The sequence below is a fragment of the Saccopteryx leptura genome, chromosome X, assembly GCF_036850995.1.
Source record: "Saccopteryx leptura isolate mSacLep1 chromosome X, mSacLep1_pri_phased_curated, whole genome shotgun sequence".
Taxonomy (NCBI): domain Eukaryota; kingdom Metazoa; phylum Chordata; class Mammalia; order Chiroptera; family Emballonuridae; genus Saccopteryx; species Saccopteryx leptura.
Genome location: NC_089516.1, coordinates 40387153 through 40414833, shown reverse-complemented (window position 1 = coordinate 40414833; position 27681 = coordinate 40387153). Strand labels below are relative to the sequence as shown.

At 49.8% G+C, this 27681-nt stretch overlaps 1 protein-coding gene across 7 annotated transcripts in view; it reads right to left on the bottom strand.

Moving 5' to 3' along the window:
- The window catches only part of IQSEC2 (IQ motif and Sec7 domain ArfGEF 2), an 81820-nt gene that overhangs the window by 12164 nt on the left and 41975 nt on the right, over window positions 1-27681 (bottom strand). For all 7 annotated transcript variants that reach the window (XM_066356342.1, XM_066356343.1, XM_066356348.1 and 4 more), the window contains 6 exons: window positions 10000-10261; window positions 7828-8229; window positions 3626-4521; window positions 2099-2260; window positions 1487-1609; window positions 344-510 (listed from right to left, as the gene is read on the bottom strand). In XM_066356342.1, the coding sequence (XP_066212439.1) occupies window positions 344-510; window positions 1487-1609; window positions 2099-2260; window positions 3626-4521; window positions 7828-8229; window positions 10000-10261 (2012 nt within the window). The remainder of the gene's footprint in view (window positions 1-343; window positions 511-1486; window positions 1610-2098; window positions 2261-3625; window positions 4522-7827; window positions 8230-9999; window positions 10262-27681) is intronic.

Genomic DNA, 27681 nt, shown 5'->3' with positions numbered 1-27681 from the left:
GAGGAAAGGGTACTAAAACAATTGAGTTTTTATGGGCATAAATAAAGAAGAAAGAAAAGGAGGGAGTGCTGAGTGAACAGAATGGCTGGGTGAATTAGTATAAGCTCTGTAAGAATCAGGGCTTTTACCTCTCTTGTTTAGGACCTGCTCAGTCAACACTCAGTGCGGGAATGAGTGGATGGACAAACGCCTGAATGAATTAATAAGCGAACGCTCCTGGAACATCCAGCCTCAGCAGAAAGTGAGAGCATCACAGGTTCATTTCCAGGGAGCCTTCCCCACCCAATGCCTCACCCTGCCCACTTTCAGGACAGGAAAAGTTGATAGGGAGGTCTGGGGTTACCTCTCAGGTTCTTGATGAAATCATCTAGTTTCATCTTGCGTTCAGCCTTGACGCTGGGACTGTACATGTCAGTATTGAGAAGGATGATAGCAAAAGCAAGGATGAAGATGGTGTCTGGATTCCGGAACTGGCGCACGAGGGCTGGGTTACACACACAGTACCGCTGGCTGCAGGGCAGGGGAGGTAAAGGCCAGGGTCAGGTACCAGTAATCTCTGCCTACCCATCTTCTTCCCAATCAGGCACCAGCAACCCTCTCCTTCAAGGAGTACTTCCAAGCCCTTTAGGTCTGTCTTTTTTTCTTCACAGTTTCTCCAAGACTAGCATGTAAAATTCATAATCACTACCTTTTACTGAACTTTGCCAGAGGATTTATGTACATGTCTTATGTAATCCTCTCACAGTCCTGTAAGGTAGCTATTAGCAGCCCCATTTTACAGATGAAGTGACTGAGATCCCAAGTGGTAAGGTAATTTGCCCTAAGTAATAGAGCTGGTAAATGTGGAAACCAGAATGAAAATCGAAAGCTTTTTGACTGCAAAGCAAATCCTTCTCCCGTTAAGGGAAACAATTCTCAGCAACTTTCTTATTTCTCCTCTAAATACCCCCAAAGTGGTGAGGCTAGGATTTATATCCAAGTCTGCTTGATTCCCACAGCGTGCATAGTAGAGGATAAGAGTTAAGGCTCAGGGAGTCAGACACGCTTGAGTTCCAATCCTCCTTCCACAGCTTACTCACTGTGACTCTGAGCAAGTTACTTAACCTTTCTAAACTTCTAGTTTCTCATCGGCAAAATGGAAATAAATAATAGAAGCACCTACCTTATTGGGTTGTTGTATTTGGTGAAATAATCATATATAAGTGACCAGCTTGGCACATGATACCTGGTAAATCCTCAACAAACATTAGCTGTTGTTGCTGATGTTATCACTTATTAGAGGCCTATATTCCAGATGCTAAGCTAGATCGTTTATACACATTGCTTCTGATCCTCATAATTTAAATGCGTTGCAAGATAAGATTTATAATTGCCATTTTGTGATAAGGAAAGTGTGAGGCTCAGAGAGGTGATTTGCAAGCACACCATATTGCCCCCACCCCCCAAAATTGGGGAAGGCAGCTTCAGCACTGGGAAGCGGGCACACCTGAAGGCTTCGATGAGTCGCTCCACTTTCTGGGCCTCACCCTGAACCCGGATATGGGATTGGAACTTCCGGAGTGCATCATCCAAATCCATGGAAGAGAAATCCATCTCATCAACCACACAGCTGAGGAGTAAAGAACGGGTATGGCCCTCTCAATTCCTCTGCAGAAAACCTCTGACCAACCCTGACCTACTCAAATGGACAAACTCCTTCATTGATAGATGTCCATAAAATATAGACCCATGCCCCAAGTAAGGGGAACATATAAGGATGGAATGTTTCAAATTGAATCCACCCCAGAAAATCAGGTCCAGACACGTGGTTAGTAAGACCCACTTTTCATTGACCCACTCATTTCAGAGGTGGGAAAACTGAAGTCCAATGAAGCCCATAGGATAACCATGCCTTACCTGGGGCCACCCAGAAGACTTTAGGAATAGGGCCAAGAGACATCACACCTCTTTGAGGCAGAAGGGTATGGAAGCAGGAAAAGCTATCTATCCCGTTTTGCAAGACTATCTCAGCAGAAAGGACAGGCTGTCCCCTTTCTCCCCCCTGCCTTCCTTTTCCAAGAATCCCTGGCCCGGCCTGCCCTATTCCTGGGGTTCTCACTCCAACACGTCTCTGTTGAACTGCTTCTGCCGGTTCCCTAGGAATTCCCCTATCATCTGCCGGCTGAGGCCTTTCCGTTCCAGGATGAAGTGAGCCACTCCCACTGGTGTGTCGGACAGGAAGCCCCGCTCAATCAGATACTGGATACCCTTCTCTGGCTTCCTGCAGAAAGAGAGGAGGTAGATGAGATGACTGTCCTCCTAGAACTCTGCCTTCCATCGCATTGCTTGAACTAATTTTAGGCCCAATCATGACCTCAGAGAGCCACGGGAGTCAGATACATAATTTGGTTCAATCCCTTCATTGTACAGGTAAGAAAAGTGAGGCCCAAGGAGAGGAAGTCACTTTCCCATTTTACAGAGTTTCAAAATTCCAAGGCACCTCAACCCAACTTCCTCCTTCACTGGAACCATACTACAATTGAAAGAAAATTAAAATTTAGTGGGAGCCTCTCTATGCCGGTAGCACTGATACCCCAGCAGGCACTGAGGAATCCTGGGAGAGGACCCGAGCTCCAGGCTGAACTCTTCTTTCTGAGTGGCAGACCCTCGGAGTAGGAAAAAAAGTGAAGAGGTTACTTTGCTCCTTATCCCATTTCCCTCCTAGACAGGTATCACTCAGCCTCTGAAGTGTTTTCATAGACAAGGTACTCCACTAGGCCAAATCTGGGTCTGAGCTATCCCATATTTAGAATCCCAGAACCTTAGAACCCCACGAGACTAGAATTTGGAAGAGACTTGGGTGTGCCAGGAGTCTCAGACCCATCACTTACCGTGCATGACTCGGAACAATTCTTTACATCTTCAAGTCTCAGTTCCTTCTCTATAAAATAGGGACACTACCGCTCACTTTGCTGAGTTATTCTGAGAACTCAATAGAAGTGGAAGTGTCTAATAGGCTCCAGATGTAAGGCATTTATTTCCTGTTTTCCAATCAAATGTCATACTCCCACCCTACCCCTAAGCACCTGGTCCAGGACCAGGCATCTAGGAAGAGCTTGATCCTGGTTATTGACTAGTCCAGCACTTCCCCCTGCTCCCCCAGTACCTCAAATTTACACACCCTGATAGTCAATAGATAAAGCCCAAGGAAGGAACCCACCTTGCCCAGGGCTACACAGAGAGTCCGGCTGAAGTCTGGATAGGGTCCAGGTCTCCTGTTTCTCAGAGCAGGGCTATTTATGTACCACATGGGCTCCCCATCAAAAAGGGGAGGTGGGGGATCCCAGGTTCAGAATCCATTCTTTAGATAGCAAACTGGGGCCCAGAGAGGGGAGCATCTCACCCAAGATCACGCAGCCAGTCAGAGGCAGTACTAGGACTAGAAATGCCTCTAACAAGAGTGTTGGGGGACTTTCTACTCTGCCACCCTGTTGCCAATCCTCTGTTGAACAGCTGGCGAGAAACGCCATCCACAGAATGAGAAGACGGCAGAAGCAGATTGCTGCTTGGAGTTCAACCCCAGGGGTCGAAGTGCCCAGTGGCGGGGTAGGAAGGGGCGAGGGGGGCAGGACTGGGGATCACGTACTTATTGAAGAGGTTGAGGCCGATTCTGTAATGCCGCCTCTGGACCACGTCGTTGTTGAAGGCTGGTGAGTCCCAGCTGTGCCGGGTCTCTCGCTGGTATGTCTGCTTGCACAGGCCGGCGGCTGGGGGCTCCCTCAGGCTGTCCCTCGAAGAGGAGCCAGAGCTGCAGTTGATGGTCTCGTTGGAATTGCTGGAGCTCTCAAGGCTCTCGTTGTCTCCTCCATCAGAGTTCTCACCTGCTGCCTCGCACTTTCCCAACCTCCGACCCCCAGTCACGTTAGTGGGCCCAGTGCCACTGTTGGGGGCTGGTGGCAGGGGCCCTGGTGGGGCTGGGGCTGGGCCCTCTGGGGCTGGGTAGTGGCGGTGTGGGATCGGGGCCCTGCCTGGTGGCCCCTTGTGCTTCAGGGTCCCATGGGGGCTGCAGCCATCGGCCTCATACACCAGCTGGCGATGGACAGAGCCGCGATCTGAGCGGTCGCTCAGGTCCACAGAGCTATCGCTGGGAGGCTCAATGGTAAGCAGGGGAAGGTGGGCAGCCCGCAGCCGGAAATCCCGACATTCCAAGCATCCAGGCCCCCTTCGAGTGCTTTCCTCACGGTTACCATCTTCCCGGGTCCCTGGTGGTGCTGGTGGAGGAACTGGGGGGTGAGGGGCTGGTGCCCAGAACTCAGGTCGGCCCTGGGGTGGGGGCTCTGTGTTGGGCAGTCGTTCAGGGGATGGCTGGGGAACTGGGTCATCCAAGTAGAGGGGAAGGTCACTGAAGGATGTGGCTGAGCTGTCCTCTTGCTGTTCCTTCGGCTCTCGCTTCTCCAGTTGGGTTGACGCTGCCTCTTCAGACATTGGCCCGGATGGGTGGCAGTTCAGGGCCTCGTCAATGGATTCAGCCAAAGACTTTACCTGTGTTTGGAGGGAAAGGGGAGGAAGGAAAGGGAAAGAAGGGAAGGGGAAGGGAAGGGTGGTGGGATGGTAGAAGGGTGGGAATTAGGGAGGAAAGGAAGGAAATAGGGGGGACTTCCTGGTGGGTCAGCCAAGAAGCAGGATTTCTCTCCCCCACCTCCACAGGTTCTGTGCAGTACATAAAATAACTCCCAGGGAGCCATTGTGAGCTCACAGAAGCTGGTGCCCTAAGGTCCATGTAGACCCAAGCAGAATGCCCTGATTCAATCTACATTTATTTCTGCCTCCACCATCCCCTGGGTAAAATAAAATCCCATTTTCCTCTGTCTCATTTTATCTTATAAAATCGTATCATTTAGCCTGAAAATCCAGGCTATAGCTGGTAATTCTACCTCCCTGTGATATTCAACCTCTCAACTGGCACCCAATGATTCCTGCCTGCTGGTATTTACACCCTGTGTACCACTCCACTGTTCTGGAGCTGGGCTGTGGACTGATAGCATATGGCAGAAGTGATGTCACTTCAAGATTAGGCTATGAAAGACTACAGTGTCTGTCCTGAGACCTCTTACTTGCTTGTGCTTCTCTCTCTTAGACCCTTTGCTCTGGGGGAAGCGATGACATGAGCAATCCTATGGAGAGGCCCAGGTAGTGAGAACCGGAATACTCCTGCCAACAGCCAAGCAAGTGAGCTTGGAAGCAGACATGTCAGCCCCAGTCACGTCTTTGGAGATTGCAGTCCCACCCAAAAGCTCGATTATAGCCTCAGAACAGACCCTGAGCCAGAAACGCCAGCCAACCACTCCCAGATGCCTGGCCCTCAGAGATAACATTTGTTGTTTAAGCTCAGTCTTTAAATTCAGTTTTAAGCTATTAACTTTTGGGGTCATTTGTTATGCAGCAAGAGATAACTAATATACTTCCCCATCAGACCTGGATGGCACTGAGAGCTGGGCCTAGGTCTGGTTCTTTCATCTCCCCACCAGACTGTGAGCCCCTCCTCCCACCCTTGAAGGATGGGTCCAGGCCCAGTCTATCACTTTGTAACAAACACATTTCTTGACACAGAAGAGATATTCAATTAATTTTTTTTGTTGTTTGAGTAAGTAGATGACTGATTTAGATTTTTCTTTAATACTTATTATTTCCTTCTCTTTACCTCCCATCTTAACACACACCCAATCACTAGCTCCAGGGAGGCATGCCCAGGCTGATGGCAGGGCTAGATCAGAGGTTAGAGTGATTTTTTTCTCTTATAAAGCTCCATCCATCCATCCAACAGTTTATCCTCTTGGTTTTAGGATGTAAATTAACATGTATTTAATAGCTACCACATACTAGGTGTTTGTCTATATATTACCTAGCTCAGGGGTCCCCAAACTACGGCCCACAGGCTGCATGTGGCCCCCTGAGGCCATTTATCCGGCCCCCGCCACACTTCCAGAAGGGGCACCTCTTTCATTGGTGGTCAGTGAGAGGAGCACTGTATGTGGCGGCACTGCAAAGTGTGGCATCGCTCACGTACAGTACTACTTCCGGTGACGTGGGACGCATGCGTCACGGTTCCAGAAGCACATCATATCACTTGTTACAGCTAGCAGTGACAAATACGAAACTGGACATTGACCACCTCAAGCCAAAAGGAGGCCCATAGTTCCCACTGAAATACTGGTCAGTTTGTTGATTTAAGTTTACTTGTTCTTTATTTTAAATATTGTATTTGTTCTCATTTTGTTTTGTTTTGTTTTTTACTTTAAAATAAGATATGTGCAGTGTGCATAGGGATTTGTTCATAGTTGTTTTTTTTATAGTCTGGCCCTCCAACAGTCTGAGGGACAGTGAACTGGCCCCCTGTGTAAAAAGTTTGAGGACCCCTGACCTAGCTGAACTGAATCTCTAAGACAACTCTATAAAGAAAGTTTTATCGCCATTTTATTCATCATGTTTCAGTGAGGTTACACAGTTTGTCCAAGGTCACACAGCTGGGAAGTGGCAGAGCTGGAATCTGCACTGAGCACCTCTGCTGACACACACAAGCCTAAAATGATCTCCCAGTACCATCGGTGCCTGCTACTTTCCCACCCTTCCATGCTTTTGCTGATGCAACGGCTATGCAAGCAACACCCTGCCAACTAGCTCTAACTTGCTAAATCTTATTTGTCTGGTAAGGCCCAGCTCGACTGATATTTTCTCAAAGAAGCCTTCTCTGGTCCTCCCAGAAGAAAGTTTCTTCTTCCTCTTCAGGGGGCCCTTGGTACTATATGTGATCTTTTCTTCTGGCTCTGAGCAGCACACTGTATTTCAGGAAACAAAAATAGTCATGTGGGCCCTGGCCGGTTGGCTCAGCGGTAGAGCGTCGGCCTGGCGTGCGGGGGACCCAGGTTCGATTCCCGGCCAGGGCACATAGGAGAGGCGCCCATTTGCTTCTCCACCCCCCTCCTTCCTCTCTGTCTCTCTCTTCCCCTCCTGCAGCCGAGGCTCCATTGGAGCAAAGATGGCCCGGGCGCTGGGGATGGCTCCTTGGCCTCTGCCCCAGGCGCTGCTAGAGTGGCTCTGGTCGCGGCAGGGTGACGCTCTGGAGGGGCAGAGCATCGCCCCCTGGTGGGCAGAGCATCGCCCCTGGTGGGCACGCCAGGTGGGTCCTGGTCGGGCGCATGCGGGAGTCTGTCTAACTGTCTCTCCCCATTTCCAGCTTCAGAAAAAAAAAACAGTCATGTGCACGTGTGCCAGCCACTAGATCCCTGAGAGCTACTGGCCTGGGAGATGCTTGAGAACAAAGACTGTGGTGGTTCATCTGTGCACCTCTGGTGCCCTGCACAGAGCTGGGTTTATGGTTGTGTGCTGTTAGTGAAAGGGCGTGGGCTTTGGAACCAGAAGAGCTGGGTTCCAGTACAGTTGGGAAAAGTCACTTCGCCTTTTAAGGTCTCAGAGCCTTAGCCACCTCCTCTGTAGAGCTGTGGTAACCACCCGTCACATAGGCCGTTTGTTACGAGGCACGCGCAGTAGGTGCTCATCACTTCTTAGTTAGGCCTTAATTTGATAGTGAATTAAGTTCCAAAGAGTGAGAATTTTAATTTTTTTCATGTGTTCTATATACTCAGTTTTTTAACTTGCTTGTTTTAACTATGTAATTTTTTGTCTTGCCAATTCTTTCGCATTGTTCTCACAGTCCCTACTCATAGTAGCTAGTCGTTCTTCTGAAATGCTTGTCAGGCAACATCTTTTAGTTTGAACTATAGGTGAAATGTCTTAGGAGTAGCTGGAGCATAGGGGTGGGGAGGAAAGGCACTTTTCAGGGATGCTGACCTGTTTAGAGAAGGAATCCTCCAGCTCTGTGATGTCATTGGAAAACTCTCCAGACGTGGTGACAGAGCTTCCCCCACCATCAATGCCTCCTCCACAGGAGCCTCCGTATGGGAGCCCCCGTTCAAGCCGGTGGCTCCGGGCACCGGCCATGGCACCCTCGTCCAGCGAGGCAGGCTTGCCCTCGAAGTACGCGGGGTTCTGGGCCTTCTCATACTCCTCAAAGGAGAACTGCATCCGCATATTGGAAAGGATGATGCGTCGCGACATGCGGCTTTCTGAAGCTGAGCTGCGGAGCCGCTCAAAGTTCTTGTTCATGCGGTACTGGCGGAAGGCCGTCTGAATGGTCCTGGCGGCCCTGCGGCTCAGAAAGGAGCCCCCATACTTCCTCTCCAGCATTTCCACCTGGCAGAAGAGGGTTGAGGGGAATAAGGTCAGACACTCGCTGCAGCCCCATCTCTCTGGGCCTCAACCACACCACCACCAAGTCACAGCTAACTGCTCCCAGCTGCCCGGGTGCGCCAAGCTGCACTCCCAGTAGCGTCGTCTCACTATAATCTCGGGTAGCACTTGTGACACAGGACTGGATTGTGGTTTTCTCTTTTTTATTTATTTACAAGAAGTAAATAGTAAATATTCCAAAAAAGTTAGAAAAAAACAGAAAAGAAGGAAGGAAGGAGGTAGGGAAGAGACAGAGGGAAGGAAAGAATGAGAAAGGAAGGAAGGAAGGAAGGAAGGAAGGAAGGAAGGAAGGAAGGAAGGAAGGAAGGAAGGAAGGAAGGAAGGAAAGAAGGAAAGAAGGAAAGGAGGGAGGGAGGGAGGGAGGGAAAGGAGAGAGGGAGGGAGGGAGGGAGGGAGGGAAAGGAGAGAAGGAGAGAGGGAGGGAGGGAGGAAGGGAGGGAGGGAGGGAGGGAAAGGAGAGAGGGAGAGAGGGAGGGAGGGAGGAAGGGAGGGAGGGAGGGAGGGAAAGGAGAGAGGGAGGAGGGAGGAAGGGAGGGAGGGAGGGAAAGAGAGAGGAAGGAAGGAAGGAAGGAAGGAAGGAAGGAAGGAAGGAAGGAAGGAAGGAAGGGAGGGAGGGAGGAAGGAAAGGAGGGAGGAAGGAAAGGAGGGAGGGAGGGAGAGAGGGAAAGGAGAGAGGGAGGGAGGGAGGGGAGGGAGGAAGGGAGGGAGGGAGGGAGGGAGGGAGGGAAAGAGAGAAGAAGGAAGGAAGGAAGGAAATTGAGGGCAAGGGAGGAGAGGAAAAGAGAGGGGGAGAGAAAGGAGAAGAGGGAGGGAAGATGGTGAGAGCGAAAAGAGAAAAAGAAGGAAGGGAGGGAGGGAGGGAGGGAGGGAGGGAGGGAGGAAGGAAGGAAGGAAGGAAGGAAGGAAGGAAGGAAGGAAGGAAGGAAAGTTGGTTCACTTAAAGTCCCAACACCTAAGCATAACCACAATTATCATTTTGGCATTTGTCCTTCCAGTATCTTTTCTATAGGTCAGGGGTCCCCAAACTGTGGCCCCCTGAGGCCATTTATCCGGCCCCCACCGCACTTCCGGAAGGGGCACCTCTTTCATTGGTGGTCAGTGAGAGGAGCATAGTTTCCATTGAAATACTGGTCAGTTTGTTGATTTAAATTTACTTGTTCTTTATTTTAAATATTGTATTTGTTTCCATTCTGTTTTTTTACTTTAAAATAAGATATGTGCAGTGTGCATAGGGATTTGTTCATAGTTTTCTTTATAGTCCGGCCCTCCAACGGTCTGAGGGACAGTGAACTGGCCCCCTGTGTAAAAAGTTTGGGGACCCCTGCTATAGGTAGTATTTTGTGTCTCCCCTTTTAGCTAACAATATCTGTATGATATATGTGACATACTGTAGCACACTGTTCTGAAACTGTCAACTTATTTGTGAGGTTTTTGAGAACGGGGTCCAGGTCTCATTCAGTTTTACATCTCCAGTGCCTAACATGGAGATCAGTGATTGTTTGTTGAGGGCATTGAGACTTGGTGGGTAGATGCTGAATGTGTCCCTAGTGGGGTGAAGGGTCCTGGAGCCAGTCTTCTCTTGTTCCAATGTCACTATCCCACTATGCATACCACCCTCAAGTGCCACATCCAATCCCTTCCTTGGTTCTCTCAGTCCTCCATTCCTACTCCCATTCCCACTCCCATTCCCAGCCAGAGCCATCTTCTCTATACCTTCTTGTCCTGCAGGTCCGTGGAGAGTTCGTAGCTGTCTGATAGGGCCTTGGAGCGTTTTATCTCTTCTTCTTCCTGCTTCCTCAGGGCGACACTGGCTGGCTGGAGGCGAGCCCGCTGAGCCCAGGGAAGGCCCACCCCAGCAGGGGGGCCCCCCATGTGGCTGCTGGTGGGGGGCAGCTGGCTCAGCCGGTAGGGGGGTTGACTCCCAGGACTATCAACCGCTGTGCTCAGTTCACTGCCTGGGGCATCACCCTCCACACTGTGGGGATGAGATAAGATGAGCCAGGACGTGGGAACAAAGGACCAGCCTGCTGGGCCAGACTGAGTGGGTGGACCAGATCCTTTACTGCAACCCCATCCCTCTCAACTTCTTCACTGAGAAGCTGTATCTACAGGGACCCCGAGACTTAAAGGCCAGGAAAGAGTCCTATCCCCCAACCTGTCCCTCACTGCCCTCATGGTCCCTTCACTTCAGGACCCCTTGCCTTCACAGACCTACCCTCACTGCCCTCATGGTCCCTTCACTTCAGGACCCCTTGCCTTCACAGACCTACCCTCACTGCACTCAGCCCCATGTCCTCACAGCTCCAACCTGTAGACTCCTTTCCCTTACGGCTTGCTCTTCTCAGTTTATCCCCAGTCCCACCCGCCCCCCACTGCCTGCTCCCCTCATGGCCATGGCCCCCATAGACTTATTTCTAGGCTAGTTTCCTCTCTGTCTTGTCCCCACAAGCCCCTTTTCCGAATAGTCCTATCCTAATGGCTCCAACTCCAAATCCTCCTTCCCTTGATGGACCACCCTTTTAGCTCCACCCCTCCCACCCCGACCTCTTCCCCTCACAGTTCCATCCCTTGTGGCTCTGTTCTCAACGCAACATGTGCCTTGGTGTTCCTCCCTGCCTGATCCCCAGCACCACCCCAGATCAACCCTGTCCCCAGGCCCGAGGCCCATTCCTAGCATCCCGAGCATCCAGATCTCCTTTCCCTGCCCAGCACTGCCCCCTGCAGCCCCACCCACACCCCCTGAAGCCCCACCCCTGCCTTTAGGCGCCTGGACTTAGGCTTGGCCAGTTCCCAGGGTTCCCTGGCTGTGAGGACTCAGAGCTCAGTGACAGTGGGAGGAGCCTCCCATCCAGCATCCTCACAGGTAAAGAGCTGCCCTGCGGGGCAGCTTCCTTTTTCTCCTCATGGCCTCCTCTGCTCAGCTGGGGGAAGGAGACAAGGGTCTCAATGCTGAAGAATGGCAGGAGCCGGGTACTGGGCCTTGCCTGCCCTGGTTACCCAGAGCTGTTGTTCCACCAGACCTGCTCCCATGGTGTCATGGCAACCAGGCTGCCAGGGAACACACTGGCGACAGAGCCCAGAGGGCATGGTGAGGAGCCACAAAGGTGGGTGAACAGGGGAGGGAGTGGGGAGGGGAGGTCTGGTGAGGCCTGGGGGGTGGGGGTGGGAATGGGTGTGGCTGGGCCCAGGCAAAGGGCTTCTTGAGGCAGACACAGGTTCGAAGGGCCCTTGCTAGTGAGAAGGTTAAGGGGCTACTCCCCAGCCCCTCCTTGGCAAAGACCAGGGTGCGGGGCAGAGGAGAGCAGAGGGGGTGAAGGGAGGCTTCTTATCAGTACAGGAGCTGGAACTGCAACAGGCCTGCCAGCCTTGGAGCAGAGCCCTTGGAGCTGGGCGCTGGGCTCACTGGGGAAGCTGCGCCTGTGAGGCTGGGTCCTGAGTGCAGGGCTGCAGCTCTGCTCTGCCCCGGTGACAGCGCCCGCCCGCTGCTCACCTTCCACTGTCCCAACCTCAGTTATTAGTTTGCAACACTACTCAGAGCCAGGCAGAAGCAAACTGGGGGGCGGGCTGCCCTTCACCCCAAACTCTCTCTTCTCGTGAGCCTCAGGGGCCTGTGAAGCCCCCCCAGGAGTCAGACTCAGCCCAGCCCCTTGCCCCGACGCCAGGCATCTAAGATGCCCCTCTCCTCCCCAGTACACAGCTCCAGCTCAGTTTTGATCAACTGTCTCCTTTGTTCATGAACCATCCATAGCTCCCACTGCCCACAAGACAGAACCCAAATTCCTTCTTGTGGCGTTTGAAGCCTCTGCAAGATAATAATAGCTAATGCTTAGAGAGCACGCAGCATGTTCAGGCACTATTTTTACCACTTCACTTTTAATAATTTGATTATTCTTCAAAACATTGTTATTTATCTTCATTTTACACATAAACCGAGGTCCAGAGAAGTTAAGTAACATATCTATGATCACACGCAGCTATTAATGATAGAGCCAGAATCCAAATCCAGGCAGTGTGACTCCAGGCTTCACCATCTTAAATATTATACCATGCTGCCATCCCATCCACCCCTCTCTCCAGCCTGGGCTGGATCCTGTTTCTCCCCAAGACTCCTCTGCTTTCCACCTCCTCCACTGCTACCGTTCAGTGGAATGCAGTCCCTATCACTGCCGCCATCTGCAACTTGAGAAATCGCCCCCCCCGCGTTCTATCAAAATTCAGTCCGCATGCCACCACTACGAAGCCCGCCTCCAGCCAGAAACGATGCCTGATTCTGTTCTGAGCTCCCCCACACAGCGCGTCTGTCCTTTTAATGGCGCCTGTCAGCTTTGGCAAAGCGTGACAGCTCTTTGTGGTCATGACTCCCAGAATCCCAGCACAAGAAGAGAATTTGGCAATCTCCTAACTAATGCACAGCACAAGGCTTGGAGCAGAGTAGGCGCTCAACAAAAACTTCCAGAATCAGAGTCAATGAATGAGCTCTGGCGGGCTTATCAACTGAGAGAAGAGATAAGTCCTCTCACCCAAATTTTGACCATAGCGTCCAATCCATGCTCCATCCTGTGACCAGAGAGAGCTTTCTAAAGTACAAATCTGACTATTTTGCTCTCCCACTAAAACCTTTTCCCAGTTCCTCATGATTTATCCAGCAAACAACAATTGAGCACCTTCTCTGTGCAAGGCCCAGCGCTGCAAATGTAACAGTGAAGAAGACACATAAGATTTGTTCCCTCAGGGAGGTGACATTCTAGCGAGAGACGCGGACTATAAATATATACTATCATTTCAGGTGAAGATAAGTGCTAGGAAGAAAATTATAGCACAGTAATAAAAGGTGTTGCTTTAGATGTGGTGGTCTTTTTTGAAAAAAGTGGCATATAAGCAGAGCCCTGATGGAAGTGAAGAGCGAACTGTGTGGCTATCTAGGGCAAGAGCAGTGCAGACAGAAGGCAGAGCCAGTGCAAAGGTCCTGAGGTCAAACTATGCCTGACATAATTGAGGAACAGCGAGGAGACCAGTATAGCTGGAGCAGAGTGACTGAAAGGCAAGTGATAGGAGGTAAGATCAGAGTATGGAGACAAGATCAAAGGGTATGTTAATAAGGAGCCAAATCATGTAGGACATTGAGTCCACAGTAAAGACTGGCTTTTGCTATGATTGAGATAAGCAGAGGGGGGTATGATCTAACAGGTGTTTCAGGAATTATCGTCCATGAGATAACCTCCAACTTTGTTACCATAGCCACGGACGGCTCTTCTAAAGTGATCTCATGAGAGTGCAGTGGTTACCACGGGGAAGGAGATATAAGGGCAGGGAGGGGGTTTGGGGCAACGGTGTAAAGAGGAACAAATATAAGGTGATGGAAAATGATTTGAATTTGGGTGATGGATAGACACCATAATCAATTATTCAAATGATGTAGTGATGTTTACCTGAAATCTATATATACTTGTTGATCAATGTCACCCTGTTAAATTTAATTTTCTAAATAAAAATAAATAAACAAAAGTGATCTCAACCTCATATACCCTCTGCTCCAATACCCCAACCTGGCAACCTCCTGCTCACCTTTCAACATCTAGCTCAGGTGTGCCCTTCCACACCTGCCTGCCCTGTCAGCACAGGCTGGCTTACTGGCCCCCTCTCTGTGCTACCACGGGGCCCTCTAATCACCTTGATCCTTAAGCCAAGGACATTAATTAGTTCATTGAAGCCTTGCAACTTACTGAGGCAGGCACCATTAGCATCATTTTATAGATGAAAACACCGAGGCTCAGAGAGGTTATGTAAACTGGCTTAAGGCCACACAGTTATTAAAGTGAGAAAGTCAGGATGCAAATCCAGGGCCCTAGGATTTTCATGACATCTTGTCTCTCCCGCTCCTGGCTCTCCACTCTTCAGCAATCCCCCCCTCTGGAGCTCAACACCCTGTTTTGGTTGCAAAGGAAATAGTGGCAGAAGGTCAGGCTGTCAACTCAGGCTCCCCCTAGAGGGTCTGGCAAAAAGGACAGTGCTTGAGGGCGTTGCTCTCAATGCCAGACATATGTATGGGCTAAAGAAACGGGACTTGGGGACTTGAAATCCCTTAACTCAGAGCCCCCAAAACACTCAGGGACATGCTGATCAGATGGAAAACCTCTCTCTGTGTGTCTCTCTCCCTCTTTCTGTCTCTGTCTGTCTGTCTGTCTGTCTCTCTCTCTCTCTCTCTCTCTCTTACACACACACACACACACACACACACGCACACACACGTGCCCCATGTGCACTCTGCTGGGCTATTCTGTGGGGGAACTGAGAGCATCCTCTGTTTTGGGGAAAATGAACCATGTTACACAAATAACCACAGTACAAAGCTGAACGCTCTCAGGGCTGGGGAACAGAGGAAGTGTTGGGAGAGCTTGGGAGAGAGATTCCTTCTGCTTGGGGGTGGCTGAGCAGAACAAAAATAAACTCACATTTACACTGCACCTTCCCCAGGTCAGGCATTTTCTGCACATTATTTAATCTGCATGGCAAATGCGAAGAAAGAATTAGGATTCCTATTCTGCAGGTGAGGAAAAAGGTTCCAAAGGGGTAAGTGGCTGCCAAAGGTCTCAGCAAGTGGCGGAACAAGGACTCAAAGCTCAGAGCCCTGCTAGTTCCTCTGCCGCCTGAAGGCTTCCTAGGGGAGGAAGCTATTGAATGGGGCTTTGGTTAAGAGGATTATTAGAGATGAGGAACGAAAGACCTTGTGATTCAAGGTACTAAGATGGGGAGAAGCGGGGCAGGACGTTCTGTATGGATTCATGGTAGCCTGCCCATGGCAGAGTCACCAACCCTCCCTGGCTGCTGCTCCTAATGAGAAGTCTCTCTCCCTCCTTCCCTTTATTGGCACTGCCCGGAGCCAGACAGCCAGCAGGGGATGGGATCAGGCTGCAGTTGCCATGGAAATGGATGGGGGCTGTTGCTATAGATACCATAAGAAGAGGGCAAGAGGAAGCCAGGGATGTTGGGGAATATCCCCATGACAATTTGGGCTGGAACAGGGTAACCAGAAGTAAGAGACAAGAAAACAAGACGAGGAGGTCAGCGCACCTAGAGGAGGCCAGGGGCTCCGGGCTCCGGAGGAAGACTGGGCACGGAGACCAGACCCAACATGGGGTGGCGGCACTCCAGTTACCTCTGTCTTCTCCCACAGCTCTTCTGCAAACTGTTTGTGCTGCTGCCCAATACCAGAACCACAGAGGTTCCTAACCTGAAGGCAGCCTGGCTTGGCACAGGGGCTGGCAAAGGGGAAAGGAAGCCATCGAAGGGCTGACTGGGCAGAGGGCAGACACAGGCTGGCAAGCATGCACACCTGGGTTTGAATCCCAGCTCCGTTTTTTCTTGTTTGTTTGTTTGTTTGTTTGTTTTTGCAGCCCAAATGTAATAATAGTTGTCATTGATGGAGTATTTACTTTTTGCTAAGCCTAGCAATCCTGCAAGGTCTGAGTTGGTCTCCTGAAAGGGATAACACAGATGAGGAAACTCAGGTGCTGAGAGAGGAACTAGCTTGCCCATAGCCTCAAAGCTCAGCAGTGCTGGATCCAAGAGTCATATCAACGCTCTTGTTCTTACCACCCTGCACTGAGCAGCCCCTTCATGATGGAGTGCCTGCATTCTGCAGCTTCCCAGGTCTTCCCGCAGGGGCCTGCCCAGGGCCAGAGGCTGGGTAAATATTTGCGGAGTGTGGGAGCGAGAAGGCAGCCCAGGCGGAAACAGGGAAGTCTACGACGGGAAATCCAAAGTGCCTGTCTGCGAGAGCAATGGCCCATGGGTTTGGCTGGCTGAGGACAGAAGATGCACAGAACTGGGGTGGGCTTTAGGAGCCCTCCAACCCTTCAAATCCAAAATGAGGTCCCAACAGTCAAAGTGACTTGCCCAGGGTCACATAGGACGAGAGCCCAAGTCCCCTGCCTTCCAGACTAGTGTCTCCCTTTTAGCTATTTAGCTCAATCTGTCCAACCTCCCCCTCCCCAACCTTTAAGCTCCTAGATGTAGCCAGCAGCAAGCTACTTACTTGCACTTCCTAGCTGTGGCTAGCCGGTCTGCATCGCCATGCCTGTGCTCCTGCTCTTCCTTGCTTTCTTCTGCTTGGAACGCCCTCCCTCTACCCTTCACCCGCAGACTTCATTGGTCTGGGGAAGCTAATGTGTTACCTTGTAGCACTCTGGGCAGGCGAGCCCTCCTGGAGAATTAGTTCTGACTCAGAACCTGATAGGGCCAGCTACTCTCACCTGTGTCTTGTGCACACTGTGTGCAGGTGGTCCTCATCTCCAGCTAACTTGTGATTATTAAAGTATCCATCTCCCACCCTGCTCCTGTTTCCCAAGGGCAGCGGCTGATGTGATTCATTTCTGTGGACCCACCCAGGCCAAGGCCCAGCACACAGCAAGTGCTCAGCAGCCACTTTGGTACCCTAAGAGCACAGGTAGTAGTCATATGTGTTTATGTGACCATCCTGACTGACAACTATCACTCTAGAAGCCACCCACACCCAGTCTTGTGATTATCCCCACCAGGCACAGCAAGTCACCACCTCACAAAATTGACCTCACACACTCAGAATTCCCCACACCCAGCCTCACACACTCACATTCCCCCAGATGTAGACAAGTGCACAGTCTCTCACTCCGGTTAGACCTGCCAGCCTCATGCAAAGACACGCACCCAGATGGCACACACGTTTCCATCACAACTGATAGAAACCTTCCCCCTTTCCAAAGCGCAGGCCCTCAGCCAATTCAGTTGCCTACACAAGAGTCTACACCAGAGTTCCCACGATGCCCATTTGACCTCCATTTAGTTGGCCTGTGGGCTCCTACTTCCTTCTATCTTTAATCAAACTAAGAGCAGAATGTTCTCCCACTTCCCAGATACAGGTCACCTAGACCCACATACCGTGGAGAGCCAAGCAAACAGAACAATTTATGCACCATTCCCCAACACGAACCTGGAGCTCTTCGCCAGGATTTTGTCCGTTCTGTCTTTCTCTACCTTTGGGCACATATTCAAACCCTTCCTAGCCTTCCACTCTTGCCCCTCCTCCTCCAGCAAGCCCTCTTGGACATCACTCTTTGGCCCAACTTGATATTGCCCTCCTCTTTGGGTTAAGAACATACTTTGCTTATTACTGAAGCCATATATGCTCAATCATTTCAATATTTCACACACTACCCACTTTCCCAAAGGATTTCTCATCTCCCCTGAGAGATGGAGAACTCAGGAGAGAACACAGCCACTATCTTACTTTTGATCCCTCACAGTACTTAGCTTGACGCCTTGCACATAATAAGTGCTCAAGCAATGCCTTCTGGAACAATAAATAAAGGGAAGAGAGAAAGAGAGGGAGGGAGGGAAAGAAAACAAACCCAAGAGTTTGAATGAGTAAATGAGTAGATGAGTTGAGTGACTGAGGGAATCAATGAGTGAAGGAATGAAGGGAGCCTCTGAAAAAACTATGCGATCAATGTGATGCAGAGACTGAAGAGAAGGAGGAAAGAAAAGAGAGTAGAGACTCTCACCTGGGGCTTAATCAAAACAAGAGCCACCCAGCTTGAACCCAAGGTCACTGGTTCAAGCAAGGGGTTACTCCGTCTGCTGAAGGCCCGCGGTCAAGGCACATATGAGAAAGCAATCAATGAACAACTAAGGTGTCGCAACGAAAAACTGATGATTGATGCTTCTCATCTCTCTCCGTTCCTGTCTGTCTGTCCCTATCTATCCCTCTCTCTGACTCTCTCTCTGTCCCTGTAAAAAATAAACAAACAAACAAACAAACAAACAAGAGCCACGTACAGTGGATAGAGCATCCAATCTGTAACGCTGAGGTCACTGATTTGAAACCCTGGGCTTGCCTGGTCAAGGCACATATGGAAGCAACTACTATGAGTTGATTCTTCCCCCTCATCCCTAACCCATTTTCTCTCTATCTCTCTCTAAAAATCAATAAAGAAAATCTTTAAAAAAATATTAATAATAATAAAAAATACAAGAGCCACCAATCACTGTGCACGTGCCCAACTGCACATCAGACCCTATGCTGGGCTCCTGTGTTTTCTTGCTAACCTTCATGACAACCCAGAGAAGTCGATATATTCTCACTGTACTTGGGAGGAAAATGAAGCACAAGGAGAAGAAAATCCTTACTCTGGTTAACACTAAGAGTAAGTGGCAGAACCAGAGGGTAAACTCAGATTCCTCTAATGCCAAAGGTTCAGAGAGGGAAAGTTAGAGTATGAACACTCTTCAGGGTCTCCTGGCTTTGCTCCTAACACAGATACATGATAGAAGGTGTGGGCTCTACAGCCCACAAAGGACACCTTTCATCCTCTGGCTGACAGCTTCCAGGGATTCTTAGAACCAGCTTTAGACAGGTGCAGGAAACATTCAGGGTCATTGCATCTGGGGGAAATGGCTTCCTTTCAGATTCAGAGATCCCCAAAACTGTAGATACAGAATCTCGAAAGTACAGAATCAAGGGCTGTTAACATCTCAGAATATTAAAATCACACCATCAGAAATTTTTTGAAACAGTAGAATCATGAAATCTTAAAACCACAGGATCGGGGAATCCAAAAATTATGGTGGAAACAGAAACCAGAGGATTGCATAGAATGTATCACTGAATTAACATATCTTAAATTCATAGTTTCTTAAAACTGTAGCATCTCAGATTGAGAGAATGTCAGAGCTGGAGAAGCCCTTGAAGATCCTCTGGTCAAGCCTCCCTCCTCCTTCTACACACGGAGAAACTAGGTAGCAGAGGGACCAAGGGACACGTTCGAGTCAGCCAGCTCATGCTTCCTCTGGCTGACAAGCTGGAAGAGGCAACAGACTTGCGCTCGGTGAGAATGCCACACCATTCATCCATTTATTGGGTGTCTTGGGGTGTTGACAATACCATGAATTAAATCCTACTCTCTCTCGCAGCCTCCATTCCCAGCCCTAGTAAGAAAAGAGGAAAAGCCCTAGGGAGGACAGGGAGAGGAAAGCAGGGGTGGGGTGGAACATACATCAGACAGAGAGAAGAGATCAGCTTTTATTGATGGAAATTCCTTTGTACACAGCAACGCGCACTCTGAAAGGCCTTTTCCTCCTGATCATATTTACAGAGCACTATGGGTGTGGCAGAGGGCATGGGACAAGGCCTTCAAGCAGTGGAAGAGATGGCAGCAATGGCCACAGCAAGGGAACGAGCAATGGGGAACTAGGCAGGCTGGGGCCCGCCCCCGTCTGGTCCTCTGAGCCCTAGGCATCCTGCATCTCTGTTTGTGCTCACAGAGGACAAAGGTAGGTCCTTAGGATGTCATTTGGAGACCTCTCCAGGAGTGTCAGGCTCCAAGGTTCCTGGGAAGTGGGGTACTGGTGCGAGAGGGTCCGGGTTCCAAGCTCCAAGCTCTGCTGCTCTCACATTTTAGTCAGACCTAGGGCTCCAGCCTTTATAATTTGGGGACTGGAGTTCAGGGGAGACAGCAGCAGGGGTATAAATTCCAAGAAGGAGGTGCGGGAGGAAGGGGCACAATGCTTGCCCATCTGGTTCTTGAAGCAAGGATGGGGTCCTATGGGGGTTTGGGGGGCTGGTTAAGGCTTTTGCTTCTGCATAGAAAATGACCCTTGTCCTCTCAGTTACCGAGAGGAGGGACTGCTGCACTCGGAGGCTGGACAGCAGAACTGATGAGCGTCTTCCTCTTCCTCTTCCTCAGTCTCCTCCTCCTCCTCTTCCCTGGGACCAGGAAGGGCAGGGTAGAGGCCACAGGCGGCGGGTGACAGAGAGAGGCAGAGGCATTAGTTTGCAGAGCAGGGGAGATACGTGAAGGGCTGGAACCAGGGAGGTGGGGTAAGGATGGGGGTCAGAATGGGGAGGCCAGTGATGAATTATCCAAGGCCATACCCAACTAGGTCAGAGAAGCCTGTGGCTGGTCCCCTCCTAGGACAGCCCACCCCACACCCAGGCTGGACTCAGCCTTCAGGTCTTAAGCAAAGCACACAAACTCCACTTCTGACCTGACTGGGGCCCAACCTTCATTTGAATATAAATACAGTAGTAGCAACATGCTCTCTGGGGCACTTCGTATATATCATCTCATATAACTCCCCCCAACACACACACCTTGCAACAACTCTGCAACATTTTAGAGATGAGGGAATTGAAGCTCAGAGAGGGTAGTAACCTGCCCCAGGTCACCTACCTGGACGAGTGGGAGAGACAGGATTTAAACCTGGAATTCCTGGAGTTTCAAGTCTCAGACTCACCCTGCCAGGGTCTTTGGATGAACTTGGAACTAACTCCAGAAATCCACCCTATTCTTGAAGGACAAAGATTTGTATTTCCTGAAGGCTCGGGGTTGGGAAAATTGGAGATGTTTAGAAATGGAGTGTGGAAAGCCTACAGCTTTGGACGCAAATAGACCTGGGTTCCAATGCCAGCTCCACAAGTGCCTCCGGGCTACGTCCCCTGGCGTACTATCACCCCTCTTGGAGCCTCAGTTTTCTCATCTATAAACATGGGGCTCATATGCCAACCCCACTGGATTGTTGCAAGTACTGGAACGTATGTCAAGTGCTTGGCAAATGAGAGCAATGGGAACATGGTGGTGGCTATTGTTCACTGCTCATGAGCTGAATCTAATTTCCACATTGGCCTTCGCACCCACCCAGAAGCGCCACAGAGGCGGGGAGGAGTAGTTGCAGGAACAAATGCCTGTCCCTAGGGTACTGCACAGCGGTACCAGGGGCCAGTCTGCATGCGGCAGTCACTGGAGTTGTGCTACAGTTTCACAGGGAGGATGGGCAAATGGCAGGGCTGGGGGTGGTGGTAGAGGGACCAGGTGCCTTGAGAGTGAAGAGCCTGGTCTTCTGGGGAGAGCCAGCGAAACAGTATCACCCCACTTCCAGACCCCTTGGCTTGCAGGAGGCAGGAGGTATGGAATCCAGGAAAGTGGAGGATTGGGCAGAGGTGGGAAGGAAAGAGAACAGGCAAGGGAAAGCACCGCTGTCCGTCTCAGACAAACACGCGCACGCACGCACACACACGCACGCACGCACGCGCACGCACGCACACCCTTCTCATACTCAGAGTTCCCTCTGAACCCCTGAGTCAACAAAATCACATGAACCCGGGCTCAAGTCCTGGGCAAGTAGCTGCTCTTTTGAGTCTCCCATTCCTCATCTATAAAAGGAGAAGAAAACTCCACACTTCTCAAGGCTGTCATGAGGAACAAATAATCTTGCAGGCCCGCTGCTCACTTCCCTCATATCCAGGCCAGGCCTCTGCTACCCTTCACCCTGGCCCTGCAGCCGCCTAGGGCTTTCTTCTCCCTACCCTCTTGGACCACATTAGCTTTCCTGAAGCCCACCTTCACCAGGAACCTCTTCTGCTCAGACACCCACTTTGGCTCCCCATTGCTTCCTGGATAAAGTTCAGACTCCTCAGTTTGGCATTCAAGGCTCCCGCATATTATGGCTTCACCTGGCCCTTCCTGTCAGGTGAAAAGAGCAGGGGCTTTAGGGTCAGACAGACCTGGGTTTGAGTTATCAGCCCCACCACCTACCAGCTGGATGAACTGTGTCCATTTCTTCACCTCTCTACTACTTATTTTCCTTATCTGCAAAATGAGGAAATACCTATTCTGCAGGGCATGGTGGGATGAGATAAACTCAAGAATATAAAGCGCCTACTACAGGTTAGGTTTGGTGTTTCATACATGGTGACTGGTATTATTCCTGACACAATCAGTGGCATCAATGATACCCTGCTCACTCATGCCCAGCCTTCATCAAACTAGCTGGCTCATGGTTTCATCAGCCTGTCCAGCTTTTTCATGCCTCTCTGCCTTTGCTAACTCTGTTTCTTTCTTCTGCACAGATCCTCGCCCATTGGAATGCCATCTGAATTTCATGGCCCAGCTCAAATGTTGCTTCGTACAGGAAGCCCACCCTGACTCCCAACCAGAAGTTTTCTTTGTTTTCTCCTAGTTCCAGCACCCATGCCTTTCATCATGGATCTCCATTTATTGCTTTGAACTTTCCTGAAGCATTTCTTTCACCAAATCCCCTCAGTGCCCTTGTATTCCACCCCCCACTACCACCACCACCTCCACTCTCCTTCCCCGTGCTATTTAAGGCCAGTCTCTCTACCCAGGTTCTGGGGGCCCACCCCTGCTACCTCCTCCACAGCAATCATCCCCTCTCCCTCCTCTATTTCAACCTCTCCCTCTCTGTGCCTCCTTCCTACCGACATTTATAGAAGCTCAAGTCTCTCCCATCTGGGAATAAAAAACCCTCTATCTGCCCCCACATCTCCCTCTAGCACTCACTGCCCCTTTCTCTTCTTCACAGCTAAGCTTCTTTAGAAATTCGTCTACACTGGCCATCCCCATTTCAGTGCCTCCCACAAACTCTACAACCCACTGCAATCTGCCTCATGCAGCCACCTCGACACGGAGACTGTTCTTAGTAAGGTCACCCAGGACCTAGTGGTTAAAGCCAATAGACTCTCTTCCACCCTCATCTTGCTTCCCTGACTGTAACATTTGCCACTCTTAACAAGCCCCCCCCCCCCCCCCCCCCCCCCCCCGTGCACTGAGGGCTTTTTCCTTCCTCTGCTTCAGCGAGCCCACTCCCTGCTGGTTTTCCTCCTACTTCTCTGCCCACCCTCCGCTCCTCTTCCTCTCCCCACTCCTTATGTGTTAGTACCTCTTACCCATTTCTGCTCTGGCCCTCTTCTCTTTCACTCCACGCTCTGTCACTGATATCATTCCATTCCATAACTTCAGGTAGAGCTGAGGACTCCTGCTGCTCTCTTTCAAGCATGGTCTCTCTCCTGGGTTCCAGACCCATCATGCCTAATGTTTACTGGAAACTCCACCAGGATGGAATTCAGGGCCTTAAAGAGCTCACAGGAACCTCTAACTCACCATCTTACCACTACAAACTTCTCCTCCTGCATTTCCCACCTCAGTGAAAGGCACCGCCGCCCACTCGGTCACCAAAGCACAGAACACACCTGGGTATTACGCTAGATTCTTCCTGTTCCCTAAGCAATTCCAGTCATCAAATCCTGCTGATTCTACCTGCTAAATAGCTCCCAAAGGCTATATATACATCATCTTGCCTCTACTGCCTCCTTTTCTACTCTTCTCGCCCCTTGTTCCCTTTCTAATCATTCTGGTCTCTCTGATGTCCCTCAAACATAAAGGGCATGTTCTTGCCTCAGGGCTTTTCCACTGATCTTCCTTCCACGGACAGGTGTGGCATCAGACACAGTCCTTATATTTAGTTGTTTATGTATTGATTATCTGCCTGCTGTAAGAGCTATCAGGACAGGCATCTGTTTTGTTCGGTGCTATAGCTCTAATCCCCGGCACAGTGCCTGGGACTCAGCAAATATTTATTGAACGAATGAATACATTGACAGGTCTGAACATTGTAACTCACTGTGAACTCCACCCTCAGTCATCTCCGCTTCCCTCATCTTTTTATTTTTATTTATTTTATTTTTTTAAATTTTTATTTATTCATTTTTAGAGAGGAGAGAGAGAGAGAGGGAGAGAGAGAAACAGAGAGAGAGAAGGGGGGAGGAGCTGGAAGCATCAACTCCCATATGTGCCTTGACCAGGCAAGCCCAGGGTTTCGAACCGGCGACCTCAGCATTTCCAGGTCGACGCTTTATCCACTGCGCCACCACAGGTCAGGCTCCCTCATCTTTTTAGTATCTAACTACAACCCTCTGTTCCCCGCAATCTCCTCTTAAATTTCTCTTTTCTGCTCCATCCCCATGGCCACTACCTTTGCTTATCCCGCTCTTGGATCACTACAACAGCCTCCTCCCTAGTTTCCCTCCATTCTAAAGTGCTAATTTGATTATGTCACTTTCCTTACTCAAGAACTGCTCATGGTTCTCCAGCTGCTTACCACAAAAAAAGATGCCTGGGCCCTGGCCGGTTGGCTCAGCGGCAGAGCGTCGGCCTGGCGTGCGGGGGACCCGGGTTTGATTCCCGGCCAGGGCACATAGGAGAAGCGCCCATTTGCTTCTCCACCCCCCCCCCCTTCCTCTCTGTCTCTCTCTTCCCCTCCCGCAGCCAAGGCTCCACTGGAGCAAAGATGGCCTGGGCGCTGGGGATGGCTCCTTGGCCTCTGCCCCAGGCGCTAGAGTGGCTCTGGTCACGGCAGAGCGATGCCCCGGAGGGGCAAAGCATTGCCCCCTGGTGGGCGTGCTGGGTGGATCCCGGTCGGGCGTATGCGGGAGTCTGTCTGACTCTCCGTTTCCAGCTTCAGAAAAATACAAAAAAAAAAAAAAAAAAAAAAAAAAAAAGATGCCTGGGCTTCTCAGACAATTGTTTGAGACACGTCTGCTCTCTGCACACTCCAGTGCTTAGTGTCACCATTTCTCACCTCCAGGCTTTTGTTTACATTCTCAGAGCATCCTGTCTCTTCTCTCTCTCAGACTCTTTATGGACTTCGAATGACTGGCTCAAAAACTACTTTCTTCAGAAAACCCACAAACCGGAAGTAATTCCTCTCCAAAATCCACAGAGAAATAAGTATCTCCAATGTCTCTCAGGACCTTCGAGTGTCATGAGTAGGATGGAAGACAGTGATTACATCTGGGACCAAAGACTTTGGACACTGGGTAAGCACTAATAGGGGTTCCTCTTTCCTCCTGCACTATTACTCTGGACTCCTGGCCCTCTGGACCTTTGCTGACACTAAATCAGCCTTGCCTCCTCCCTGTTTTCACCTTCTACTGGATCTATCTCATTGATAGTTCTCAGAGGATTTAGATTCCATAACTTTTTAAAATTTTATTTATTTATTTATTCATTTTAGAGAGGAGAGAGAGAGAGAGAGAGAGAGAGAGAGAGAGAGAAAGGGGGAGGAGCAGGAAGCATCAACTCCCATATGTGCCTTGACCAGGCAAGCCCAGGGTTTTGAACTGGCAACCTCAGTGTTTCCAGGTCGACGCTTTATCCACTGTGCCACCACAGGTCAGGCTAGATTCCATAATTTGAAGTTAAAATGCTTCTCTGTGAATGGTGCCCACTGGAGCAGTGCAGCAGTAACCCTGCTCAGATCCATTTCTTCTGTGCTAACATTCTACGTTGGCCCTTCCAGCTGTCCTCTGTGCACAGAATCCATCTTTCATACTACTAATATGATATTTTTAAGTCACAAATTTTACCAAATACTCTCCTATTTATAATCCATTCACATGACATTTCATCATCAGAAACACTGGTTTTTACCTTTTGAGAGAAATGCAAAACCCTTTATGCATTTAATGAAAGTCATTGAATATCTCCCTGACCCCCCCCCAAAAAAAATCAATTTCAGGAGGTTCACGGGCAACTTGAAGCCCATCTGGGACTCATACACCCCAGGTTAAGAACCCGTGGCCCTACCCAGTAACACCCAGATTCTTTTGCATATGCTGTTCCTTCTGCTGGAATGTCTTCCACACTTCACCTTTTTGTCCCTGGTGGTTAACTCTTACTCATCTTCTAAGGCTCAGCTCTTAGTCTGAATTGACCGGCACCATATCTAGGCAAGGCCAGATCCCTTCTTCTAGGCTTGCACTGCCCCCTGTGTTCTTTTCTGTTATAGCCCTTCTCAGTCTCCCCAACTAACTAGGAGTTTGTGGAAGGCAAGAACCATCAGCAGCATAGGCCGTGGCCCTAGCAGAACTCCATAAGTGTCTACTGAAATGAATATCAATAACTTCTATGCTTTTCTTGAGTACTGAGGTGTGCCAGGCACTCAGCAAGGTGAATTCTATTTATGATCTCATCTATTCCTCCATAAATAGAAACCCCTTAAGTTGATGGTATTGTGTTCTTTTTAACAGATAAGGAGCTAGGCTCAGAAATGTGAAGTGAGTTGTTTAAGGTCACTCAGTTGGTGAGTGACAGAGTTGAGATTGAAACTGAGATGTAATGGTGCCAATGCAAGTATTGGTCCAGCATGCTTCTCTGCCCTGACCCGTGAGATTGAGAGATGGCATCATGAAAAAGACAGGATCAATAACTGAGACCAGAATGCCTTGCCTGGGTTCCATTTCCCAGAGCCCCCTACTTTGACTTTCCCTCCTGTGTCACCTTCACGCATGGCCAAGCACCTGGCTCCCTCATCTTTTTTTTAAATTATTTATTCTTTTTTTTTTTAGAGAGGAGAGAGAGAGGGAGAGAGAGATAGAAAGAGAGAAGGGGGGAGGAGCTGGAAGCATCAACTCCTATATGTACCTTGACCAGGCAAGCCCAGGTTTTTGAACCAGTGACCTCAGCATTTCCAGGTCGATGCTTTATCCACTGCGCCACCACAGGTCAGGCCTCCCTCATCTTTTGGTATCAGCCCCTCCATCTTATGTACGACTCTCTGCCTCCTCATCCCAAAGCCCCACTGTGGCCAGGTCCATCTCTTTCTCCAGAACCATCCCCAGACATGTACAGCTTTTATTTATTTCTTTTTATTTATTTATTTTTAGAGAGAGAGGAAGGGAGAGAGAGAGACAGAAACATCAGTGTGTTCCTGTATGTGCCCTGATCAGGGATCAAACCTGTAACCTTTGCATTTGGGGATTACGTTCTAACCAACTGAGCTATCCAGCCAGGGCTATTTATATTTTAACTGAATTTCTTAATGGTGTCACTAGTTAACATAATTATACAGGTTTCAGGTGCTCAATTCTACACCACACCTCTGTACACCATATTGTGTTAGTACATACAGCTTTTAGATCCAATCTAATTCAGTGCTACATACTTGGCCATGAGAAAAATCAGGCATAGATAGTCCCTGCCCTTCAAGAATTGATAGTCACCAGGAGTTACACATGTATCATCTCCAATTCTAAAATCATCCCTGAGAGGTGAGTAGGCATTATCCTCATTACACAGATGAGGAAACAGAGGCCCAGAGTTTAAATGGCTTGCCCAAAGTCATAGAGTTGGTAAGTGGCCCAACTTGGACTTGAATAAAAGTACTGACTCAACCATTTCCCCCACCCACATTAAGTCATCCTGTTTGGAAGAACCAAAAGTGGGCCACCGTTTTTGACAGGGCAGGGGGAAGAAGGAAAGCTGGTACTCTTCCATCATTCAATATACATGTCCCCTCCTGTAGGGGACAGATAGGGTTAAGTGCCCCTCCTCTGGCAGCCTTCTGAGTCTACTTCTGTCCCACCTCAAACTACACTATACTGTCATTGTCTATGTGTCTCTGTCCCTTCTAAACTTGAGCTCCCTAATGATAGAACCAGTTACAATTCATTCCCTATCGCACCAAGGTTCAGCACAAGGCCTAACCGAGAGCAGGCAGGACAAATGCTTGCTAATTGAATGGGGTGGTCTTTGACTTAGCTATTAAAAAGAAAAAGCAAGATCT